The sequence below is a fragment of the Semicossyphus pulcher genome, unplaced genomic scaffold (assembly GCF_022749685.1).
Source record: "Semicossyphus pulcher isolate SPU_LCO1_2020_fin unplaced genomic scaffold, fSemPul1.0.p SCAF_17, whole genome shotgun sequence".
Classification (NCBI taxonomy): Eukaryota; Metazoa; Chordata; class Actinopteri; order Labriformes; family Labridae; genus Semicossyphus; species Semicossyphus pulcher.
The window spans coordinates 6,375,844-6,399,257 of NW_027211681.1; the positions used below are offsets into that span (position 1 = coordinate 6,375,844).

The 23,414-nt window shown below is 40.9% G+C and overlaps 1 protein-coding gene across 1 annotated transcript; it reads right to left on the bottom strand.

Annotated features, from left to right (window-relative positions):
• Window positions 1-1,976: 1,976 nt before the first annotated feature.
• Window positions 1,977-13,414, bottom strand: LOC138594781 (voltage-dependent calcium channel gamma-4 subunit-like). The gene is made up of 4 exons (XM_069666006.1): window positions 13,192-13,414; window positions 6,079-6,162; window positions 3,108-3,248; window positions 1,977-2,539 (listed from the first exon to the last, which is right to left on the bottom strand). The coding sequence occupies exons 1-4, from the start codon at window positions 13,412-13,414 to the stop codon at window positions 1,989-1,991; spliced, it is 999 nt and encodes a 332-aa protein (XP_069522107.1). The 3' UTR covers window positions 1,977-1,988.
• Between the last annotated feature and the right edge of the window lie 10,000 nt (window positions 13,415-23,414).

Genomic DNA, 23,414 nt, shown 5'->3' on the forward strand with positions numbered 1-23,414 from the left:
GTCAGAAATGAACCCATTTGTGAAGATGATCAGCAGGCTTGACCTCAACATATGTGACATACTTGCCAATCCACTACACCACAATGTGCTTGCTGCTTTTTAGGTGGTATTCAGTTATTCTTTTTCTTCTAGTGTCTTACTTTTTTTTGTTTTTTTACCGTGTTTTTGACGATATTCACACGGTGGCCATTTCACTACAATGTCACACTGAGGGTGGGGAGCTCAAATGCTGTTATAATGTTTTACCGCTGTGTTTCAGGTTGTAAGTTGTATTAGTGTAGGGTATCTGACAAATCATAATTACTTTGCCTCTCCTAGATGTTTCAGTGACAACGTACAGTGAAAATCAGTCGGGAAATGGGCCATATTTCAACGTAAAACATGTGATAGATCATTAGCTATCGTTAGCCACAGCATTAGCATTCACAGCTTAAACCTACTATTAGCCAGTATCGTCTGGTAGTGTTAGGAAAGGCATGAAGTCCAAACTAGCATAACAACTAATATACCGTAGCTAGGAAGTGGTTGAATGTTAACATTAGTTCTTAGCTAGCTAATGAGTGTCAAATCAACATATTTGATAGCTATGTCACAACAGCTAATGTTAGCATTCAACTGCTAGCTAGCTAACATTTGAGGTTAGCTAGGAGTTTATAATGTTATGTCATCCTTTCAATTTTGCGACTTATGACAGGACCACAGCAGTACAACATTACAACCGCATTCAAGCTACCATGATACTCTGAGCTACCCTGTTATTTCTTGTTGTCAAATTCCTTGAAAATGAAAATTTTAAAAGACATTTTTAAAGGAATTGAAAAAATCGTTTTGTATATGGAGCACAAAGAGTAAAAGTATGAGGTCTACACCAGCTAAAGGTGAGTTTTTTTCCATGGTGAAATATTCCGTACTAAAAAAAACTCTCTGCAAACAAAGGTTGTAAATACATTTCATGTTAATTAACAGCAACACATACAGCGTGATCTCACCTTTTTTTTTTTCTTTACACACAGCAACTGTAACAGTCTGTCTGGCATAGGTATGAAAAAAACACAACATCAAAATTCTCTCTCTTATGCTCTGCAAGTCTAAAAGTAGATCCACACATCATCCCTGAGCGAATGGAGAGCAAACTAGACAGTCTGTACAAAATATGTTTACGCTGACAGAATACTGAAATGTACTGACATTACTGTGTGCCTTGTCACTTTTGTTGATATAATATCTACAGAATCCATATTCATAGTATAAATGTCATAGCGTGGCAGTGATTCAGAGCCATGACACACATTCCCCGTACTGTTACGCATATTTATCACCAGATTCACATACAAGCTTGAGAGATTATTGAGATACAGTAGAAATGCTTAAATGGCAGTTGAAGAATTTGAGATTAAGTTAGCACCAGTTGTGTTAAGTTACAAAAAGAACACAATACAATATTACCCAAACGTCACGTAAACCACTTCATTTTAGCAAACGATTCTGAAGACACTTTTGTCTTAAAATATAAGAAATAAGTTCATTACTCTGCACAACGATTTCAGAAGAGGAACATCATTACCTGAAGTTCAATATTTAGGATCCTTATAATGTTGATTATAACATCTGTAAAGGGTCTTCAGTTTTCAGTGACTTTCCTTTGAGAATACCAGAAACCGTCCACAATTCTGAGTAAAAGAGCAAAAGTCAGTGAGTTTAACATCTACGAAATCTCTTCCAATATTGCTACAAAATGTCTGCCTCCACGTTTAAAGATACTGAACGAGATTATAAAAGTTGTTTTCACATTTCCTCTTCCTCCAAATGAAACACAGATTGGCAATGTTCTGTCACAGAGGGACGCAAGGAAAACAATTTTGCGCTGACCTTTCAACATCTCTGCCGCCTGAACAGCCCAGGGGAGGAATTGTCCTTTCTCATCAACTCTACAAAACGTAATGTTTGCCATCAAGCTGATTGTTTCGCACAGCAATAAACTCCTGACCTCATACCGGTGTGGTTCTCCTGTTTACTCCATCTTTCACATCTTTCTGGAAGCAGTTGTGGACTTGTAAAAACCCAGAGTCTCTCTCTGGACTGTAGGGCCCTGAAGTCCCACTGGCGCCCTTCAAAGGGTCCCTACTGAGGGCGTACAGGGATATATCCCCCATCGGCAAACCCATCCCCAACCCTCGTTCGCTTCCTCCACCGATCTTTATCCCCACTGGAGAGGGCTCACGAGATGGGTCGGTCGACCTCGAGCTTGAGCGTGAGCGCCTTCGTCTGTAGCGGTAACTTGGGATGCGAGAGTACGGCGAAGAAGAGGAGGTGGTTTTGATGAAGTCTCGTCGGGCTCGGTAGCGTGTCTCTTTGTTTTTCTCGATGTAGATGTTGACCGCGAGGACCCCAACCGATTCAGCCACGATGAAGGAGAGGGCGCCAAAATAAAAGGACCAGCCGTAGTTGTAGTGGTTCTTCTTGTCCTCGTCTTTCTTGTCGCTGGGGTCTCCGGCATTGCTGGAGATGTAGACGATGATGCCGATGATGTTGCTCAGGCCTGAGGAGAGGAAAGAGAGGGGGAGATGATTAAGAAGGGACATAAAGGCAAGCATATGAATGTAAAATGCCAAAACTTTAAGCACATTAGCGGATACAAAAGGCAACAGATTACACTGCAGTGTGTATTTGATCCTCCATTTCAATTTGGGTTCACTTGCAAGCTGTGCAACTATATCATCAACTATATCCCTTTTGTCACCTCAGAACATCACCTTGTAGGAACTTGAAAATTTCTTTGCATTTTCATACAAAATTATTTTTCACTGATAATTAGAAAGGAACAAATGTACCACAGGAAAGGGAGACAACAGTGTAACATACTTTTTTTGCTGTATAGTATAAAAATGACAAAACATGGCACAGGCAAAAAGGCATTTTTGTGAGTAACTTTTAAGGAGACACAAAGCTTAACAGACCCACAAGGGAAACTCTCTTGCATTGTTTTTGTCTACGCCTTCTGTCTCCTGAAGTACCTTTTCTTCTTTTTGTCTGCAGCACTGCACAGCATTCCTTTGTTCTCCCAAAAGTGTGTGTTTTTATCTGTTATGTTGTCAGTCTGGTCCTACCTGCAGCCACAAACAGGATGCCAGCACTGAGCAGGATGTTGTTCCTGCTGCTGTAGATGCGTCCAAACCCGACACACAGGCCACCCAACATCAGCAGAACGGTGCTGAGGATGGGGAAGAGGCTCGATGCACGCACTATACCTGTTGGTGTGAGACAGTAAAATGAAGAAGCATTAGCATTCATTTCTACGGAAGCCCTAAGCGGACAAACATTTTATTTACTCTGTTTTCCTCTGATACTTATTTCCAGTTGTTGTCTTGAGATATTGACTGAAATTAATTAATCTCAGGAAAACCAGCGTTGTTATCTTGAGATAACGAGATAAATAAGTCAAGATCTCACAGGAAAACTTAGTAAATAAAATGCATGAATGCATGTCTGCTTATGGCTACCATACATTTGGACTCTTGTTTCTGGCAACCAAATCTAATATTCAGTCAACTTTTACCTTTTTTTTGGTCCCCACCAACTCTGAGGGAAATATCTGACTTTCTCAGAGCTAAATGCTCTACTGTGATTTTGGGCAGGTACTATTCTGTGGTTCTCTCAAAGCATGTTCACTTTTAAAGCTGCTTGAAGAGAGGATGATGAGAGCTTTGAAAGCAAACCAAATAAAGGAAGTTGCCTGCTGGGGGAAAAAAATAGCTTAAAGACTCTAAAATACTCTGTAGAGCTGAGAAGGAAAGCAGGGTCTGGTGATATTTGTATGAGTGTGATTGAAGTCATTCCATTCACTGTAAATACAATTTGTTGATGAGAGTAGCTTTAATATGATTGTCTTCAAGTTCCCCTGTGAAGTACTATGGAGCTGTTTTTCTATGAGTTAGTCTCAGTTTCATTTACCCCAATTTATGTTAAACTCCAACACACATAACCAAGTAGGTGAACCAAAACTAGGGATGGGGATTGTTAGGATTTTATACCGGTATCGATACAAATACTGCTTATCAATACAGATACTTATCTATACTGCTCTCCATTATTGTTGCAAATAATGAAGACATGTCTTTATTAGGGTGTCTATTATGTGCCTCTGGAAGGGAGGTTGTAACTGGGGTAAAGGGCTGTGGTCATCTTCCTACAAGTTCACATGAACAGTACATGTAGTAAGAGTAACAATCATAAGCAATACAAAAATAGTTTTCTGGCTGTCATGGCAACTAAAAATTCAACCTTTGGCGAGCTATCACATACTAGCGTACCTCAACCAACTGGACTCAACTGTAGTGAAGTAAATCTTTTACAATAATCTTAATGACAGCTCTGTGACATTCTGAGGTTTTTTCCTGTCATTTTCTCCCGTTTAGCGATTTAAGAATGGGTTTAACTTGGGTGTCTGACTTCTGCTAATGTTAGCCACTGACTGATTAACTACCGGCATATTTATAAGAACCAGGTGTTTGACTGCATTTTTAGATTGGCTAATTCCCTCTGCAGCATTGCTATCAGAGCCATCAGCACTCAGAGGCTGCATTGAGGACGTAGCCTACTAGCAGTAAAGCTAGCAACTATGTTAGCATTAGCCGCTTTGCTAAAGCTGTCAGACATGCTGTACTGCTTCAGATTTATAGAATGTTGAAATTGCATGTGTTTCGTAAGGTTGCTGGTGTTACCCACTAGACGAAACTACCTTTTTACAGAAATTGCACGAAGATGCACCAGTTTAAGTTTTAGTAAAGTGAGCCCAAACTATCGAATGCTTTCCTCTGTGCACTCTATAGACCTAGATTTTCTCCAGCATGAGACCACAAACGATGCAATGTCGTTGCCTGTCACCAGTGGCTTTGTCATCACTCGGGGCGGATACCAGCTATGTCAGAATGAATCTATTGAATGAAAACGACATTAAATAAGACGGTATGTTAACATTAAATACCAACAGGAGCACCGTTTGTCCATTAACTTATTGGTACTTTCAGTAATGACCATTCAAATACCAACACCAAAAATTACCAGCTCTCGATACCCATCCCTTACACATTCCTGCTGGTGCGATTGGTTTCAAGCTGCTGATCATCAAATGGCTCTACATTGCCAACACACACGGCAACATACCAAGACAAAGGAAGAGGAAGACTTCTACTGAACAACAAGGATGGACACACAAATATTTGATCAGGAAGTGTAAACATTCAACACATCTATTTCCCCTCAAGGATGCACACACTGCATTTTTGTGAAGGTCTTCTTACTTCTTAAAGCCTGAGGAGGCGAAGTGTGTCAAACCTTTTTAATCAGTATTCAACAGGTCACTACTCCCATGCAAATCGATGGCTGTTCTAAGTAGCTGAAGCTGTCCTTAAATTAACCATTTATTGCACGCCTGCTGACACATGTAGTAACTCTGCTGTTAGTGTAGAAATAAAAGGACTGAAAGCAGAGCAAAAAGAGCCCGAGGTTCAACAGATGAAAGCCTCAGCAGATACTCAGGCCTGATGAGCACACACGCCTGCCTCCCCATCACACTGTGAGAGTGAGAGCAGGATTTAAATTCCATGAGCGAATTGAAATTGATCAATATAGACAACAGCAAAGATGAGAAGATCTCTATTAGGCCATGAAACCAGAAGGCAAATTTGATATGTGGAGTGAAGCCAGTCTGAACCACAAGCAAGACAGTGAAATTGATTGAACTGTAATAAAATGGATTACCCATGGTGTTAGACAATTTCCAGTGTCGCTTCTCAGACTGACCTGTTCACATCAAACTACCCGGGTCAAATGTGAAATTGAGCTCTTAAGGTGGCTAACGTCATGTTTCAGACAAGCTCTACTTCTCATCAGAAAACGACATCACTTCATCATCTCTCCAGCTCCAATTACTGTCATGACATCAGGCTTTTATGGGGGAGGGATGGCGATGTCATGACACATTAAGCACCCCTGTGATAAAGCCATCAACACTCAAAGAGGAAAAAAAGAGCGGATTAAGTGTTGGTTGGCGTGTTTGAAGATGTTGCAATGACTTACGTAAGATGTACTCGGAGCTGTCGGTATCGTAGTCATTATCCTCCGGAAAGTGATTGATTCGAAAACAGCTTCCTTTGTTGATACCTGCAGAGAAGCCAAAAATACAGTGTGTGAGTTTAACAGCCGGTGCAGGGAGCAAATGACAGCAGTTACAGGAAGATACTGTCTTTTATAACAGAGCCCCAAAGACGAGAGGAACAACATGTTGACCGTCTACATGATAACTTTTAGACAACTGGAGTCTCTTTTTGGTGAAGAGTATCTAAAGCAGAGCTGAGCTGTATTGTTTTCACCTCGAACCATGTCAGAAACAGTCTGAGGACATGCTGCTGTGGATCTGAGGCCCTCGGGCACCTTCTATTCAGAGACCCAGTCTCTTCTCTGAGAAAATCTTCCCTCACTTTTAAGAGAATAAAACATTGGAGTGTTATGAATATTGAAAGGTTAGACTTTGAATTAGAAACTCAGAGGGCTGATTTTGCTGCATCATTCTGTCATTTCTTTGTTATTTGCTCTGAATCTTTGCAAGACACGTGTAACATACCTGCAGACACATCAATAGACATACTGTACATCACCTGTGTCAAACTGATAACATGTTGAAAAAACAAACTAGAATTAGTTTGATTTCTCTCAATCTCGGAACCCAACGGCTAACAACTGAGACGATATAGCCTGTAGGTACAACGGTGAACATGTCAGCCATGTCCGGGTTAAACGACGTCCAGTCAAGACTTCCTTTTCCACATGTGGCATCGTTTACAGTTTGGTTAGCAACTTGAGAAGCGACCGTGTGTTCAGATGAAATGTGAAGCGAATTTCACCCTCTATATGTCTATACAATAAATGCCAATCACTGTATATATGGACGACACGTCTCCATCTGCTCTCATTGTACAAAGTTGATGCCAAAATAGCCCCCATGATAGCCGCTGCCATTTTGCAATGGTGACATCATTTGGAGCCAGAGTTGCGCAGTAGAGACCGGCGGGTGGAGCCGCCGTAGCCATTTCTGCTAACCAAAACACACACTTAACTTAATGAAAAAAACAGCAAGGCGTATTTAACAGTAGAACAGCTTCTTGTGTTGGTCTGAAGCAGACGTTCACAGATATGTCAATTTCAATGACTGTAGTGATTGTTCTCCTGCTCTGCTAATCCGGAACAGATCGGCTGCAGGAGCCCTATTGGTCAGCAGAGCTGTCAATCATCCTTTTTACAGCATCACATAACAAATTAAACCTGTCAGAAAAATGAACACTTAAAATCAGCATGATAAGAACTAACTATAATGACAGAAACCATGTTAGAGAAAAATGTATTGGATGTGTATTTTGATTTTATTGTTTGACTAATGTCACATCTGATGACATGGAGGAGGCGGGCTTTATGACCTATACTGCAGCTAGTCAGCAGAGGGCGACAGAGATGTTTTGGCTTCACTTTTAGGGAGCTGTCATTTCGTCCGTCTTTTTATACAGTCTGTGAATCTTACCTTTTGTCGAAATTTCAACATCATGATGCAGATTAGTAAAAAGTAAAAGTGATGCTTTGACAGGTCTGCTCTCAAGAGGAGAAGAAAATTACTCAGCAACAAGGGAATTTCTCTCAAGTTGAGTTTTAGATCTAGAACAGATTGTTAAATGAACTTGTTGCAGATGTCTGTTTATAGAGAGAAATAAAAAGCCAAATCATTGTCAGATGACGCTGATGGGAGCCGGGATGTCATTACGGTGGATTACGTTCCGCCTGCTTTTGCTCTCCTCACGGACTGGTTTTCCTGCATACGCCGCAGCCTGCTGATACGCTCGATATTACTCGGACTACAAACGGAAACCAGAACACTTGCCGTCCCTAAAATCCCAATCCCTGTAAATAGAGATTGCGTTGCTTTGCTGTTTATTTGAATTAGACTGTAAAAATGGAAAAAGCAGAATGAGCAGAGGAAAGTTTTGACTCCATCATGTCAGTAATTTGGATATTATAAAACAGTCATTCTCCTTCAAAAAGCAGCATATCTTAAAATCACTGTTCAATTCAAAACCATAGAAACAGTATACTCATCCAAACCATGACTAACGCTGTTGGTTATGTCTAAATTATTCAGAGAAATCTTAAATTGTTAAAGTGAAAACACATTTTGTGAGAAAATGATAAAAGCCCATGCAGTCTAATTAATGAAAACCAATGGTGAGACTTAATTTAAGTCTTTAGATAAACTTTCTCCAAAGCAGCAGGACAAGTTCTTAGAGATTCAAGTTTAACTGAATAAATGCAAACAGGGTTAAAGATGGGTTTGTTTGGGGTGGCTGTGGCTCAGTGATAGAGTCGGTCGTCTTTCAGTCGTAAGGTCGGAGGTTCGATCCCTAGCTCCCTCAGGCTACATGTCGAAGTGTCCTTGGGCAAGACACTGAACCCCAAATTGCTATGAATGTGATATCGATTGACAGTTGGGCACTTGACGTAGCAGCCTCTGCCATCAGTGTACGTATGTGTGTGTGTGAATGGGTGAATGTGACATGTAGTGTAAAAGCAGCTTTGAGTGGTTGCAAAGACTAGAAAAGCGTTGTATAAGTACAGTCCATTTACCATTTAGTTTGTATGAACACATTTGAAATGAATTCATCTGGAAACCATAAGACTTCAAGTTGACCACTGGAATATCTTTGTAACTGCAGTGCATTCAGCTTCATTCATCCCAGCAATTTAGCCAAATTTGAAGGTGCAATAAACAACTGGTGCCAGTAACAAGCTAAGAAACATAGCAAGAACCCAGTGAGCACCAACTGGGATTTCAACATTGAAATTGGGTTGAAAACTTAGCGATGAAAGGGTGATGACTGTAATGAAAGCAGCATTTTTCCAAACAGTGTTTTTGATTTTTGGATGAAAAAAAAAAGTGAGTTTTATGGGCTGTGTGATGTTAACAAGAAGGTTCGGAGACATCGTAAAGGGAGCAGAAGAAAAAAGAAGACTGTGAATGCCCAGGTACGTGGGCTGTGCAGAATCTGGTCTAAGCGTAATAACATCTTCATTCATTTGAATGTCTTTGTCAAGGCGGCCATAGTTGTCTTTTAAACGTATTTTCAACAGAAAAATGCTGTTAAAAGTAATAATGGACGGATGGATGGAGCTGGTATATAATCTGGATTGTTTTCATCCATTTGTGCTAGCTTGCAGCCTTCTCAAAATATCTGTCAAATAAAACTGTGTTGGCGTGTTTTTTTCAAAATGGAGGACAACCAGATAACAAGTTGTCTGGCCTTAAGGATACAAACAGTATAAACACTGAATATAAACTTACGAGTCAGTCACAGACTCACTGTGAAAATTCAGCCTCACTGGAATATACTTTTGCCTCTATTGTTTAGTAACTCTCCAGTGGTGTTTGGCCTCTTTGAAGACTCCCATTATTAGCCTAAATGGCTTTTTGCTGGCTGGTTAGCACTGTCTCCATTTTTATAAAAAGTTCATCTAAACAGTTAAACATTTTGTTGCAGAAAACGTTTATAGGCTCAGACATGCACTCATTTTGTTTTTTAACGCCTGAAACTGCTGGCGGGGGGTACGTGTCAGACAAAGCTATTAACTGCACGCTGCCTTTGTTTACATTTTCCACGGAAAAAATTGAAAGTGAGTGATACATGTGACTGTGAAAGAAAGCAGGATTTTTTGTTAAAAACCACCACTTAAGCATGTACAGGACAAAATCAGCAAAGAAATAAAAGGAACGGCTTTGTCCACAGGGGGCGCCAAAATCAACACAAACAGAAAGCTCCTCACAGGAGCTTTAACAATAGTGCTTGTTTACACAGAACACGTTTTAAAATTTCTCTTACTCAATATTATGACATGATTTCATACCAGTTTCTTTGGATGTCACATTTGTCTGCTATTCTTTATCGTTAATGTGTGAGTGCTGAGGAATACAGCGAGAGAAAGGCAGAGATAAAGTGATGAAACATCCTCACCAGCCAGACTCTGTGTATCTTCACTGTCTCACTCTTTGAGTCTCTTTCAACTCTTATCCTCGGTTATTTTACAACTGTTATCGCCATCATGTCTCCGTTACACACGTCTCAGCCTCCTGCTTTGTAAAATGTTTTCCTCTCTCGTATTCTTTTGCATATTTTATGTAAGGAGCTCAATCAATACAGCGGCTCAGACACTGTGTAATAAATCCATACTGGGTGTGTGAGTGGATCTCATGTGTGATTTATATTTGTAAGATCACTGCGTCTGTGTAATTTGATGTTTTATTCCCTGTATGTAACATCTATCCAAAAGGTTCAGAACGAGTAGAGAAGAAGATAACGAGAAAATATCAAAACTTTTCTTTTGTACAGTCAAACTAAAGTTGAAAATATTTATATAAATACACAGAAGGCCAGTGAGTTAATAATGAGAGGGATGACGGTGAGGAAGATGGATAGAGGAGAAAGAAAGCGAGGGAGCTCAGTAGGGGAGGAATCTCCCCAGAGCCCATCTGTCTGAGAGAGCGGAGCCCATCTTTTATTACTCAGCATAGCTTCACCATGGCAACCTCCTCCCGGCAACCCAGAATCACATTTCTAGCTCCGCTTCTCAGAGGACGCCTTTGACATCTTACTAATGCATTCACACGGCAAAGACGCACACATATACACACACACACACACACACACACACACACACACACACACACACACACACACACACACACACACACACACACAAAGCCACAACACCAGATGCAGACTTTACAAACAGGAGGCTCAAACAATCACACTGGGAGAAAAACTTGGTGAAATTGTGGTAAATCAGCAGGATTTGTCCATTCAGAGTGTCTGTTTGAAACACGTCATGTCTTTTAGTTCCTCTCCGGCGTGTTCAGCAATTACAGCTGACTCGCTTAAGTGAGAGTTCTTGTTGTATTTCAGCATGACCGCCTGCAGAACAACTTCAAACCGGTCCCACTAAAAGCTCATTTGCCATCGCCATTCTCCTCCAGTGAACCTTCTCCTTGTTTAACAAGACCCAACACTTATACAGACGTCTGTTTGAGGAAAAGAGACAAGCGTAATATCTTCTATAAGGTTAGCCGACGTGTCCCGAGGCGTCCCCATTATTTATTCTGCTAATCTGACCTAATGGAACAGGTTGGACTCCTTCTTCTTCTTTGTTCCTGGAAGAGATTTTCTCTCCACTGGAAAGTGGAAAATTAAAGCTATGACTCTTGTACCGGTGTGCCATGAGAACAGTGTGGCAACAGTGCCTGTGTGTGTGTGCGTGTGAGAGAGAAGAAGCAAGAGAATGTGACTTTTTGTTCCAGCTCTCACACATCCAACAACACAAGCGGTTGAAAGAGAGGGTGCCGTAAAAGATGTTTAAGAACAGCGAGCACTCCAGCTCACTTCTGCTGATGACGCTCTCAAGGGTTCGAAGCGAGAGAGGGCGAACATGCCTTCTTATTAACTTTACAGGAAGTCCATAAATAGTCGTGCTTTTTTTTTTTTTATATGTAAAATTTCAGTAACAGTAGTAAGAGTGTAGAGTGAAAGTGCTGGGAGTGTGACTTCAATGATTGCTGCAATCATCTGCATATGAGACAAACCTCTGGGCGAGCGCCGCCTCTTCACTTGGACCCACCGCCCACAACAGTCAAATCTTTCTACATGTCTGAGAGATGATGCCTTCAAGACACATGGAAACGTAGGAATTGCAAGCTTCCTTTAAAAAAAAAAAAGTCTTTAATTCAGCTTAAAGCTACACCGCTTGGGAATTAAACATATTCGCTATGATCTCACCAAAAGTTATCACTTTGTGCTCACATGCTGTAAAGTGATAGGAGCTAGAAGGCAACCCTAATAGACAACAACATGCTGTATTGTCCATATGTGATTACAACTGCAACATCTGCTTGGCTGCATGAAATTAGTAGCTATAGAGACTGACATTAAGTAGCATCATCTTCATTCCACAGTAACCTTTAGTACTATTGTGTACAAAGAGAATACTTTACATGTACGCAACTGACTATTTCTAGATAGTAAGTCTGAACCTGAGGTTGTCCTGTAAATGTAAAGTTAATTCATCTAAATGCTCGTTATTTAATTATGTCGTTTGTATGACAAGTTACACAATCTTCCAGAGTGTAGGTTTCAGCACCAGCAGCAGTGGACAGCGCCTCAGCAGGCAGGGCTGATGGAAGACGTCACTGGTGACTAGTCGAACGTTATGCTCCTGTTGATCACTAAAGCACAGGTCACACCCTGATGGATTTCACTGATTCACTTGGCTCATCTACAGTGAGGTCGCAACACTGTGCAAACGAACTGCAGACAGCCAAGCCCAAAACTCCTCAGGCGTGTCTGCTGGGGACCATGGATATGCAGAAGCACAACGGCTGAGGAAATGTTGAAAGAATCTCCTGAAGCAAGTCGCTACAGCGTTTTTTCTGGAGCTGAAATGAATCCAATATATTATATATAATAATATAATATTTTATTGCCAAACAAGCGTATGAAGTTCTAAGGAAAATACGACATTAAGCGACTTTGGTCGTTTGTAACAAAATATAAAACGTAAAATCCCACAACATTTGGTCATGCTCTGCCCAGTGAGTCTTATTTTTAGAGACAAACTTCATTATGTTCCAAGGAAAATGTAGAAAATGTGGCATTACGCACGCACAGCACCGCCTTTGCGCGCAACAAGCAGCAGTTTCCCTCCAATCTTTCTTACACAAAATCATATTGACGTAACTTTTTGAATACTATTCAACGCTTGTTATAATAGAAATAACTGATAACGACGGGCAATTTGCGCGACTTCCATTTTTGGTGCGTCTTCACACCAAAAAGACTTGCGGACGTCCCTTGTACTGTTTTGCATAAACGGACAAAGGTTCACTTTGAGTCCTAACAGGTGCGTTCGTTCAACTACATGTTTTTCTTTCACTGGCAGAACACATAGCGACAGTTTGATCAATCAGACCGTGCTTATCGGCACCACCCATCCATAAAACCATCATCAGAAGGAGATCAGCAAGTTTATCATGGGATAACATGCGCACCCGTGGTGATGAACATTTGGTTTGTGACCAAAAAAGTTTGTCAGATAAAGTAGTTTTACCTTCGATGCAGCAGATCCGCCACAGCCCGGAGTGCGTCAGGTCGCCTCTGACTTTCTTGGTTTGCATCTGGGTGTCGTCCGTGGTGACATTCGTGGTGTTGCAGATGTACGCCCGGGAGTAAAGCCAGTAGTCGGTGCCGATGGCGATGGTCATGAGACTGAAGGCGGCGAAGGCACCCGCGATGGCCAGCAGCGTCTGAACCCCTCGGTCACACCATGCCATGGCCGCTCATAATGTGTGGATCCTCCACAGCAGCTTACGCACACGGAGAGGAGCGCGCGGTGCCCATGATCATCATGGTCAGAGGAAGCGCTCGCGTCTCGCGGTCTTTCGTCTTCCTAAACCAAGTCTCGATCCTTAAATGATCGACTGGAGCTCCTCTTCTAAACGTCAATCAGAGTAACGACAAATACTCCCAGTTTGACACAATCGCATCTTTTGTTTAGTTCCTCTGAGTTGAGTGGGCACATCCTGCTACAGGTGGCAAAAACGAGGAAACGCATTCCTCGACCATTTATGTTTTATATGTTAAACTAAAAGGAACTTAATAACATATCAACACACCCGACTACGGCTTCTTTACTGTGTACTATTCAATATTAAAGTGCACTGCTGAACAAAGGATTCAGCATCGTTCATCCAGACCACACCTTCCACAGCTGGAGCCAAGCCAATGGGAAGGAGCTGCTGGAGGAAGAACACATCACACATACACTCACATATACAGTTAGGTCAGACATGAGGAGAATTAAGCCACATTCTGCGAGGCAGGTTTGCTCACCACTGTACAAAAACACAACAAATACATACTGAACCCACATGAACTTGCATGCAGTTCAGATTCAAGGTTTCAAATGCTTTTCAAAACATCCAGAAGTCAAGCAGAGGATAAAAACATCGCAGCTGACAGCACTGTGGAGATTAAAGAGATCTGAATCGTGCAGACGCAACGCACAGAAGTTGAAAGCGATGAAATATTTCTTAAAACATCCATTAAAACCACTTTGAAGCGGGAGCAGTCTGCTTGCAAGATCGTCCTTATACAACTGAAAAAATAAGAAACAACAGTTCTTATCATGTTCCCAAATGAATGCAGTCGTATACAATCTACATCGGGGCATGGCCTGTCACTTTAAGCCCCGAGCTGTTTGCAGAGGGAAGCAGAGAGGGCCTGCAGGGTTTGGCAGCATTTACTCTTGTTTGTTTTGTCCCATCTCTTGGACTAGGAGTCTGATCCTAAGATCCCGGCGTCTGAGTCACTTCCTCTTCCCTGCTAAGAAAGCAGAGAGGGCGCAAAGGGTCTGTGTCAGGGTCTGAATGTGTGTGTTTGTATAGACGGAGGGGCTGGATATAGGATAGGATAGTAAGGATAAGACTTTAATGTGAGGAAGAAAGAAGAGAGAGGTGGAGGAATGGTGAAATGAAAAGGGAAGTGGGGCAAAAAATGAGCATGCAGGAGAAGTAGAGGGAGGAGGATGTGGAAATGGGCTCACTTTTACACATTAAAAGACTGAAAAGTGTCAAGAATGATGCAGCAGACTTTATTGATGGAGCTTGAATCGTCCACCGGACTTCAGTCTTCTTTAAAAATGGGGTGAGAGCGGGGGCGTAACAGCAGGTGGGCAGACAGAGGCCGGGAGATGTGTTCAAGGTTGCATCAGCGAACAGAATTTAATTTTGTTGAATATTTTACACGACTACTTTTATCAGTTATTGTTTAAAACCACCGACTGTTGTTCTTTCTTTCCAGTTTCTGCTTCACATTTACAGCTTGGTGAGAAACTCAACCACAAATCTTCACATCAGTCGCACACAGCTTCTCAACCTGTTTTTATTCAGGACTCCGCTCGGTTATTAGGCCCTCAAATGCTTAAGTCATGTGAATTGTATTGTCGAATTGTAGTTTTCAATAGAATGGAGACAGCTCTATGGACAATGGCACATTACAATTTTAGTAGTTTTAAACCAATTAGACTACCTAGTTTATTGGTATTGATTGCTAAATAGCTTGACAGAAGTCAGAGTGGACTCAGCTGTAGATCACTTTTCAGTGCTTTGGCACAAAATGCATCCAATAACCATGTTTCAAATACCACAACATCCCTGTGTATTTACACTTAATTTTAAATGTTCAAACTATTATTAAAAAAAAGGTTAAATCCATGTGCAAACCCTAGCTATAGTCTGATTTGTTACATATTGTGCATTCTTATCTGTTAATGATTTTGAGCGAATGATGCATGCTTTTATCTCAACCTGTTTGGACTACTGTAATGCTCTTTATGCTGACGTTAACCAGGCCTCACTTACGCGCTTACAGTCGGTCCAAAATGCTGCACATAACCCCCATCCTGGCCTCCCTCCAATTGCTCCCATTCGTATTAATTCATTTGGCGTGTGAGAATTTCATTTTGTTTTGTTTTTCGTTTGGGATATCACTTTGTTACATCTCTGACCTCTTACATGTCTATACCCCCTTGAGGTCTTTGAGGTCCGCTGATCAGCTGCTTTTTCTTGTTGCTCCTAAAAGCAGGGGTGACCATGTTTATAATTATACTGTGATGATATACAAAGCTATAGTAAAAGAATCCCAAACTCTTAGTCTCTGAGACTTTACGTTCCCTGAAAACTTCAATGAAAGACTTTTTTCTTGGTTTACCTGCCACCAGCCACACGATCACATGTCCCTCTTGGACGCAGTGCACACTGGGTGTGTAGACATGACTCCAGAGGATTATCTGGGATGGATGCTCCTGATGAGAACTTATGGCAAAATGCAGAAAACAGAAATTGATTGCAAGTTGTATTTCTGTAGCTGTACTCTACATGTAGAGCATGTACAGTGCATTTGTACTGTTCGTATTTATTTTTATTATTGAATTACTCCTAAAATGTCAAACAAAGATGTGTAGAGCTACGTCTTGATAAAGAGGTGTCCTTGGTCTATTTCTGCATCCTGACATGATGTGTCTGAGTGCTGCTATTTCTCAGTAAAAAGTGACATGTTGCCCGTGTAGGGTGGCTGTGGAAGAGCACGGGGGCCACTGATAATGAGGATAATCCTCATCATCACCATCAACTTCTTCCTCTCCGCTCTCTCCGGCCTCTCCATTGTCACTGCTTTTCTTCAGAGAGTGCTTTGGCCCAGCTCGGCATTTCACTCCCTTAATTCTTGTCTCCTCTGCCAAACTTCTTCCTCTTCCTCGCTGTGTTTTCTTCTTCCATGCAGATTCTGGCTCGTGCCATGAGAGACTCCTCTGTGACCTCACTGAACTTTCACTACAAATATGGCAGTCGATGTGTTTGTAGACTTTCTTAGCTTTTTTTTTTCTCCGCTTCTTTCCCAACGAGTTTGAGTCGCTGCCACAGTCTGGCCTCTCCAGTGAAAGGGATTAAAGCTGCACGGCTTCCTGGTGTTACAGCATTAGTGAATGTGCCAATGTGCCAGCGCTGTTTAGATAGGAAATTGGAGGCCTTATCAGGGAAGGGAGTGGATTTTTCTTTTGAAATGATTTCATCATGATTTCGGCTGATTTTGGCAAAAAGACTTTGGGTCTTATTTCTTGTGAAAGGCGAATGATAGAAAGAAGGACAAAGTTAGACAGGGATGTGAGATCAACAGAGGCAGAAAGGAGGGTAATATTTACACTTGGATATGCTAAAGAGATATCGCAGGTGAGATGTGGCTGCACACAGTCAGATATGATTTAATAAAAAGTACTTTAGGCACTTTAAAGCATTACAGCTCCATTATCTATGGCACGTACCGTGTTCAGGGACGCGCAGGAGTTGGAGCGTATCCCAGCTGTCATTGGGCGAGAGGCAGGGTAACCGGGGGTGACAAAAAAAGACAGATAACCTTTCATGATTTACGCTTTGGAGCAAAGTAAGAGTCACCAATTAACCTAACCAGCACTTCTTTGGACTATGAGAGGAAAGCTGGAGTACAGGTGCAGTACAGCAGGATTCAAACCTGGATTATGAGCTGTGAGGCGACGGCGCTAACACCACACCGACCTAATGCATGTTCTAAGTTAGAATAGAGTTTCTTTATTGTCGTCCAAATCATTAAATGATCATCTGTATCATTTTGTCCAAGCTTTTTACTGTACTAGTAATTAACTATAATGTAGTAGGAAAGATTCTCATTGTAATTAAATAATAATTATATAACTAGAAGTCATATTTAAGCTTCAAAACCATCTTAGAAACCCTAACAAGTATGTCAGCTGCAGTGATTACATAAAGAAGCTGCACATTTGCAGAATTATTAGAACGGATTATTAAAAAGAATAAATTATAAGACAACTTTATAAAAGGAAGAGATAAAAGGTGTAAAAGATAATGGGCCTCTCTCACTGTAATGTGCAGACTGATATGTCCGCTCAGAGCTCATTACGATCGCTGAAACATGAACATGATTTAAGAGAATTTTAAAACTTTTGCACCACAAATGGCTCACTTTACAGTTAATTCAGTCGAGGATCTTACTAATTATTCATCGAGGAGCGAGGTAGCGCTCTGCAGCTCACAAAACATTCATGCTCATTATTACTCTTCACCAGACGAGCGAGGGTTGGACATAATAACTGTGATCAGTAATATTTCTTTCTTATGTTTCAGTGTTGTGGAGAGATAAAGCAGAGACTGTGTTTCTGCAGTGAGACGCCTGGAGCAGAACACGGAGTTAAAGAGCATATGAGATTGGGCTCAAAGAAAACAAACACAGACTGAGACCGGAGGCTGCCACAGGCTCTCTGTGCTACGACAAGATGGAGTTTAAAACAGCAAGTTTCACTCTTTCTTACAGGAATTTTAGGGAGAAGCTTTAAAGTCTATCGTGAGGTATGACTTATTTTATTAGATCCAACCATTTGTCAAACTTCTGTCTGCATGTTTAAGCCAGTAGAACATATTATCAGTGGCCAAAACCATGAAAATGAGTTGTATTACAGCAGATTTTTCCCAACCTAGATAGAAGAAGAGAGTGGACAGGCTTTAAAGATGACTTTTTTGAACGTGCATGTGAGCTCCGCTGTGACAAGCTGCCTAAGTTAGAGGAAGTTAGCGACAGAAGCAGACTCTTCACTTTTCTAATTTTCCTTCCCGTTTAGCACAGAGTGGTTTCAGCCCCGCGGTGCGTTCACAGCCCTCAGTGCGGACCATCTGTCCCCCGTGCCCGCTGACTTTTCAAAAGCCCGTGTGTTCAGGTCAGCGGCAGCGAGCAATCACTGCTGTGGGTGGTTTGAAAGGGTTGTGAAAAGGGGTGCGTATTGGAGGGCTGATCTTCAAAGGCTAATTTTCGAGTCCCTCGAGTCCAATCAGGCTTTGAATCCGGCTGCACTACATCAGAGATTAAAAGCACGGAGTTCTCTCTGAATATTTCAGGAAGCCAAGCTGGTGTATTCTCAGTTAAAGTTCTGTTGTTGGTAATTGATTTGGCAACGATTTGGTATTTTCAGATTTGGAAAAAAGAAAAAAGAACAGCTCTACTCTTGATCATACCTTTTGATTTTCCTATTTTTGTGTGAGAGGAGTGAATGAAGTGCAGGAGTGGGAAACACTTTCTGGGCTTTGGTAAAAGTCTGGGGGCAAAGAGGGTGACCACAAAGTGACTCTGATTGGATTGTTGCATCTAATTCCCACCACTCTCCCTGCATTTTCTCTCATTTTACTGCTTTAATCTTCAAAATTAACCAACTGGCCTCGAGATGTTCCAATACCATTTTGTTCATCCCGGTGCTGATGCCGATACCTAGACTTGTGGTATTACCGAAATGACCCCATCAACACTACTAGGTAAAAAACATACGTGCTGTGGATCAACAGGCGGAAGGAATCTTTACTTAAAAACAAGCTAAGCACCAAGAAACAAGCTAAGTTAACGTTAGCGGCAGCTCAGCTCAAAGCCCTTGTTTGTTTGCCAAAGAGCGCCAAAGAAACCCGGATTACATGAAGCAAATTTATTTATAGTTTTTATTTATCTAAAATTTAGATTTTGAATACAGCCGTAAAATGTTGGATTCGAAAACACGCTTCATGATGACAACGATTCCCTAAGAAGAGAAGAAAGAAATCAAAATAAAAAAACACTTTTTAAAATATTCTCTCTCTCGATCGATCATTACTAAGAAGCAATAACGGAGACATTAACGTTGTATTTCCTGTGTGAGTGAATTTCTCATACTAAATATGAATTTTTGCTTTTATAGAAGTCATCATAAAGCACCTTCAATTTTTGGAAAGGCTGACGACCTTAAACCAGCACTAAAAATCCATTAAGAAAACCTTTGTTTTAGCTCTTTACTTTTGCTATCTCAGCTATCATCTACTAAAAGTCTGCTTAGTTATCAGATAGTGAATTATATATATTATAAAGATAAACATATGCTACACCACAGCAAAAACTTCCATGAAGTAAATCAGTTTCTTGTCTTTGTTAGGGGATAAATGTTCAGGTTTTACACACCAAACAGCAACTTTTCTTGGCATTTAGAGAAAGTTGTGGCCTAAAAATGTCACAAAAGTCGAGTCAAGAATCAGTAAACTGATGTGAGATGACGGATCATGTTTTATTAAAGCTCCAAACAACAATTTCACATGTATGGACTTGGCACTGAAGTGAAGAGAGTGAGTCTTGAGCTCTGGTGCTGCTGAAGAGCTCCACTCGATCGTGGTCTTTCTGAACGTCTGAAGATGCAGAGGCAGAGGGGGTGAAAGGTCAGATAAATAAACTTTCAGGGTAAAGTATTGCATGCACGATAATTTGATGTCAGAAAAAAAAATTTCCCTTTCTGTATCATACAAATGACAGAGCGACCATGAGACCATCATTGATGTTTAAAAATTAGACGCTCTTAAAGTAAAATTTTACACATCAAAGCCCCCAAACGAAAGTTCTCTTATCACATTTTTCTGACAGCACGCATTAGTATGTGCTTTGGTTAGCTGCTGTCACAACTTAATATGCCACACTTGACTTTATGTATTTGGGATATTTGTGAAATCACATTTTGTATTTTTACATGTAGTAGCTTTCATCTTTTGTGGACAGGAATCAAACGATGCAGCATTTTATCCGGAGTCACTGTTTGTAATTGTATCGCACTGATAATCGGCACCAACAACCTCCACCACCCCGGTGCCAACAACACTGACTGGCTAACTTTTCATTCTTAGCTAACAGTGCACTGTTCCTCTTTGCTGCTCTAAAACAGTAGTTGCTAATGGCAGCCAAGATATCATAGTAGAAGAAGAAAGAAGAAGTAAAAAGGTTTTTTTGGGGGGGGCTAATAAATTAAAGCAGTGGTTCTCAATTGGTCTAGCCTCAGGATCTACCACCACCTTCTTAATGACTAATCATGACCCAACTTTCTGAAATTTCTCAACCACTCAAATTTCTTTACTAAAAAATGCGTCAGTTTGGGCCTGCGACAGAACAAAACATCACAGGATGTCAGCTTCAGAGAACACAGCTGTATAACGGTCAACGCAAATGACCAGCAGCTAGCAGTGCATAAGAAGAACATATTCCCTCTGCAATTCATTCAATTAGCAGTCTTTCTTTTAGCCATTTTAACATAAATGCAACTACTGCAGAGCTCGTCAAGTTTCAAGAATGTAACTGCAGCTGGGATTACCCAAAATAAAAGCCTTCAAAATAAAAGCACAGCATTGACTTCCTGTCAACTGGCGTAATCACCGATACTCAGTATGGCAATTAAGGCAGAATTGGAGCCATTTCCAACACTGGTATCTGTATTGTAACATCTTTAAAGTCTTCACCAGACTCTGACACTTCTAGGGTGCCCGTGGCTTAGAGGAAGAGTCGGTTGTCTTTCAATCGGGAGGTTGGCGAGTGTCCTTGGGCAAGACGCTAAACCCCAAGTTGCCCATGTTCATAGATCCTGATTGGACATTGGCATAGTAGCGTAGTGAACGTGTGTGAAAGGTTGACAGTAGTGTAAAAGTGCTTTGTGTGGTCTTGAGACTCGAAAAATGCTAAATAAGTGGTCCATTCACTTCCTTCCAGTGTCCTGTACAATATCTTAAAATATGGAACAACCACACCCAACATCACCATCATCACCAGAACACAGGCATTCTGTGATGCTGCATAAAGACTATACATATACAGTATATTCTCAGCTACAGAAGAACCTTGAAGTTAGTTTCTCCTCTTATTACTTTTTCTTTGTGTATCTGCTTTAGTGAGTGAACATTCCTCTGTGATTTCTTTACACAGTGTGCAACTCACTGACCCTTTGTCAGAACCAGACAGCATTCTTTACTGCCAATCAGTGAAGAAAAACGGAAGCTGTTGAATGACCCAGTCATAGCCTAAATAAACAAGATGTGTGTGTTTGGTGCTTAATAGTTGATTCCCTGTTTGTCCTTTATTTAGTTTAAGTAACAGCTTCAAAGTTTACGACTCAAATTCAACTCTATCAAGTTGTTGCCTTTTTTCTTCTTTACTTTTTCCCTTTTTTTTTAAACATTGTCCCAAGTATTCTAAGCATGTTTTGAGCACAAGTGTAACCCTGGTTATGATTAGCTATGACCTAAATAATTATTGTGGATCAGTCTCAGAAGGACTACAAAGGCAGGAGCCCTATGGGTTTGAATATCAGGAAAGACGCAACACAAAGATGAATTTGTATGTACGCGTATTGAACAATTCAACCGCAGTTATGTTTAGCATTCACACAACACAATATTATAAACAATATTATCTCCCAAAATAATAAAGTGCGCACAACAAAAAATAAGTGTCCCTTTAATGTCTCGTTAATGATCAGTCGTCAATTGTCTAACCGTTGGATCGATCGTTGGGGCCCAATCTGTGTCTATTAAGTCCTACCACACCGTGAGGTGAAGACGAAATCCTTTCTCAGCAACAGTCCATCTGATCCTCCTCATGGACCTGTAGGTTAACTGGAATCTCTCTTCTTCAACGGATGTTCTCCCTGGCACGGGTCCAAAATACACAGTCTACCAAAACCTGACTTTTCCTTACTCACCGCTGAGCGGCGTGAATCTCTCTACCTCCGGACGAGACAGCAGAGCAGTTTTTAAAGTCGAGCTGAAACGGCATTTCGAGAGTATCTAGCTTCCGTATCGTGACGTATTTCCGAGTGAAACAGGACGTGCAGGCGGGACACATCATAAGAGGGATTTGATTTGATCATTGAGAAGTGGGCGTAGACAGACGTTCTCCACAGCGCAGTAGCTAGCTAACTGACCGAGCGTTCTTGGTGCTCTGCTGCTAAATGTTGCAGATTGATTGGTTGAAATTGTTTGGTGCTAACTTACGTAAGCACGCGGGAAATTTAGTTTTACCGGAAGAAAAATTGATCGGATTTTGATATAAGAATACGAAGAAATTGATTTTCTGTATTTTTTGGGGGGGCTATATTGTCAAATAGATGCACAATATTACCGGGGATCTAAAAGGATTAAAATTACATTTTTCAGTTCACCTCGACTTTAAACCTTTAGGGACGATTTCAGCATACAAACAGAAACCAGAACACTTGCCTTCCTTGAAATCAATGTCCCTGCCTACAGATTCTACTATGTAGACTATTCTACCGTGTAGAACCTGTAAATAGAGATTAACCTGCAAGGTATGCTGGGAGCCTCCACTCCATTGTCCAAGTTGCGTTCGCCCACTAAGCTTCCCAGAATCAATCGAAGTGAAGAGTTTCTTACAATATTGCACATTCATTCCTTTCTTTCGATTGCTTTTCTAACATGGGCTACACAAGCATAAACAACTTAGTTAAAAGTCATTCAGATAATACAAGCTATCACACAATATGGCAAAATCATGGCACACAAGTGTTACCCTTTTGTTACAAGTGAAGCAACAGTTTGTCTTGTTTGTTCTGCGATGCTGTAAATCCTATCAACAAACACTTTCGTTATTCAGTCATTGTTCTGCCTCTCTGTTGATTCTCTCTTGAATAAAAAATGAAATCTTAAAGGAGATATTTTTTCTCTTTGAACAGAAACTTTTTTTAAAATCCTAAAAGACTGTTTGTTCTTGCCTAAGATTTATAAAGCAAGAGGTTCACAGTTGGAGTGAAATAAATTGTTCAACAAGAGCGAAAAAGAGCTAATCAGAAGCTTTAGTGCGGTGAAAAATACACTACACACATATACATACAAACACACACACGTAGACACGCATGCGCTGCCATTAAATTCTGCTTAGTAACTT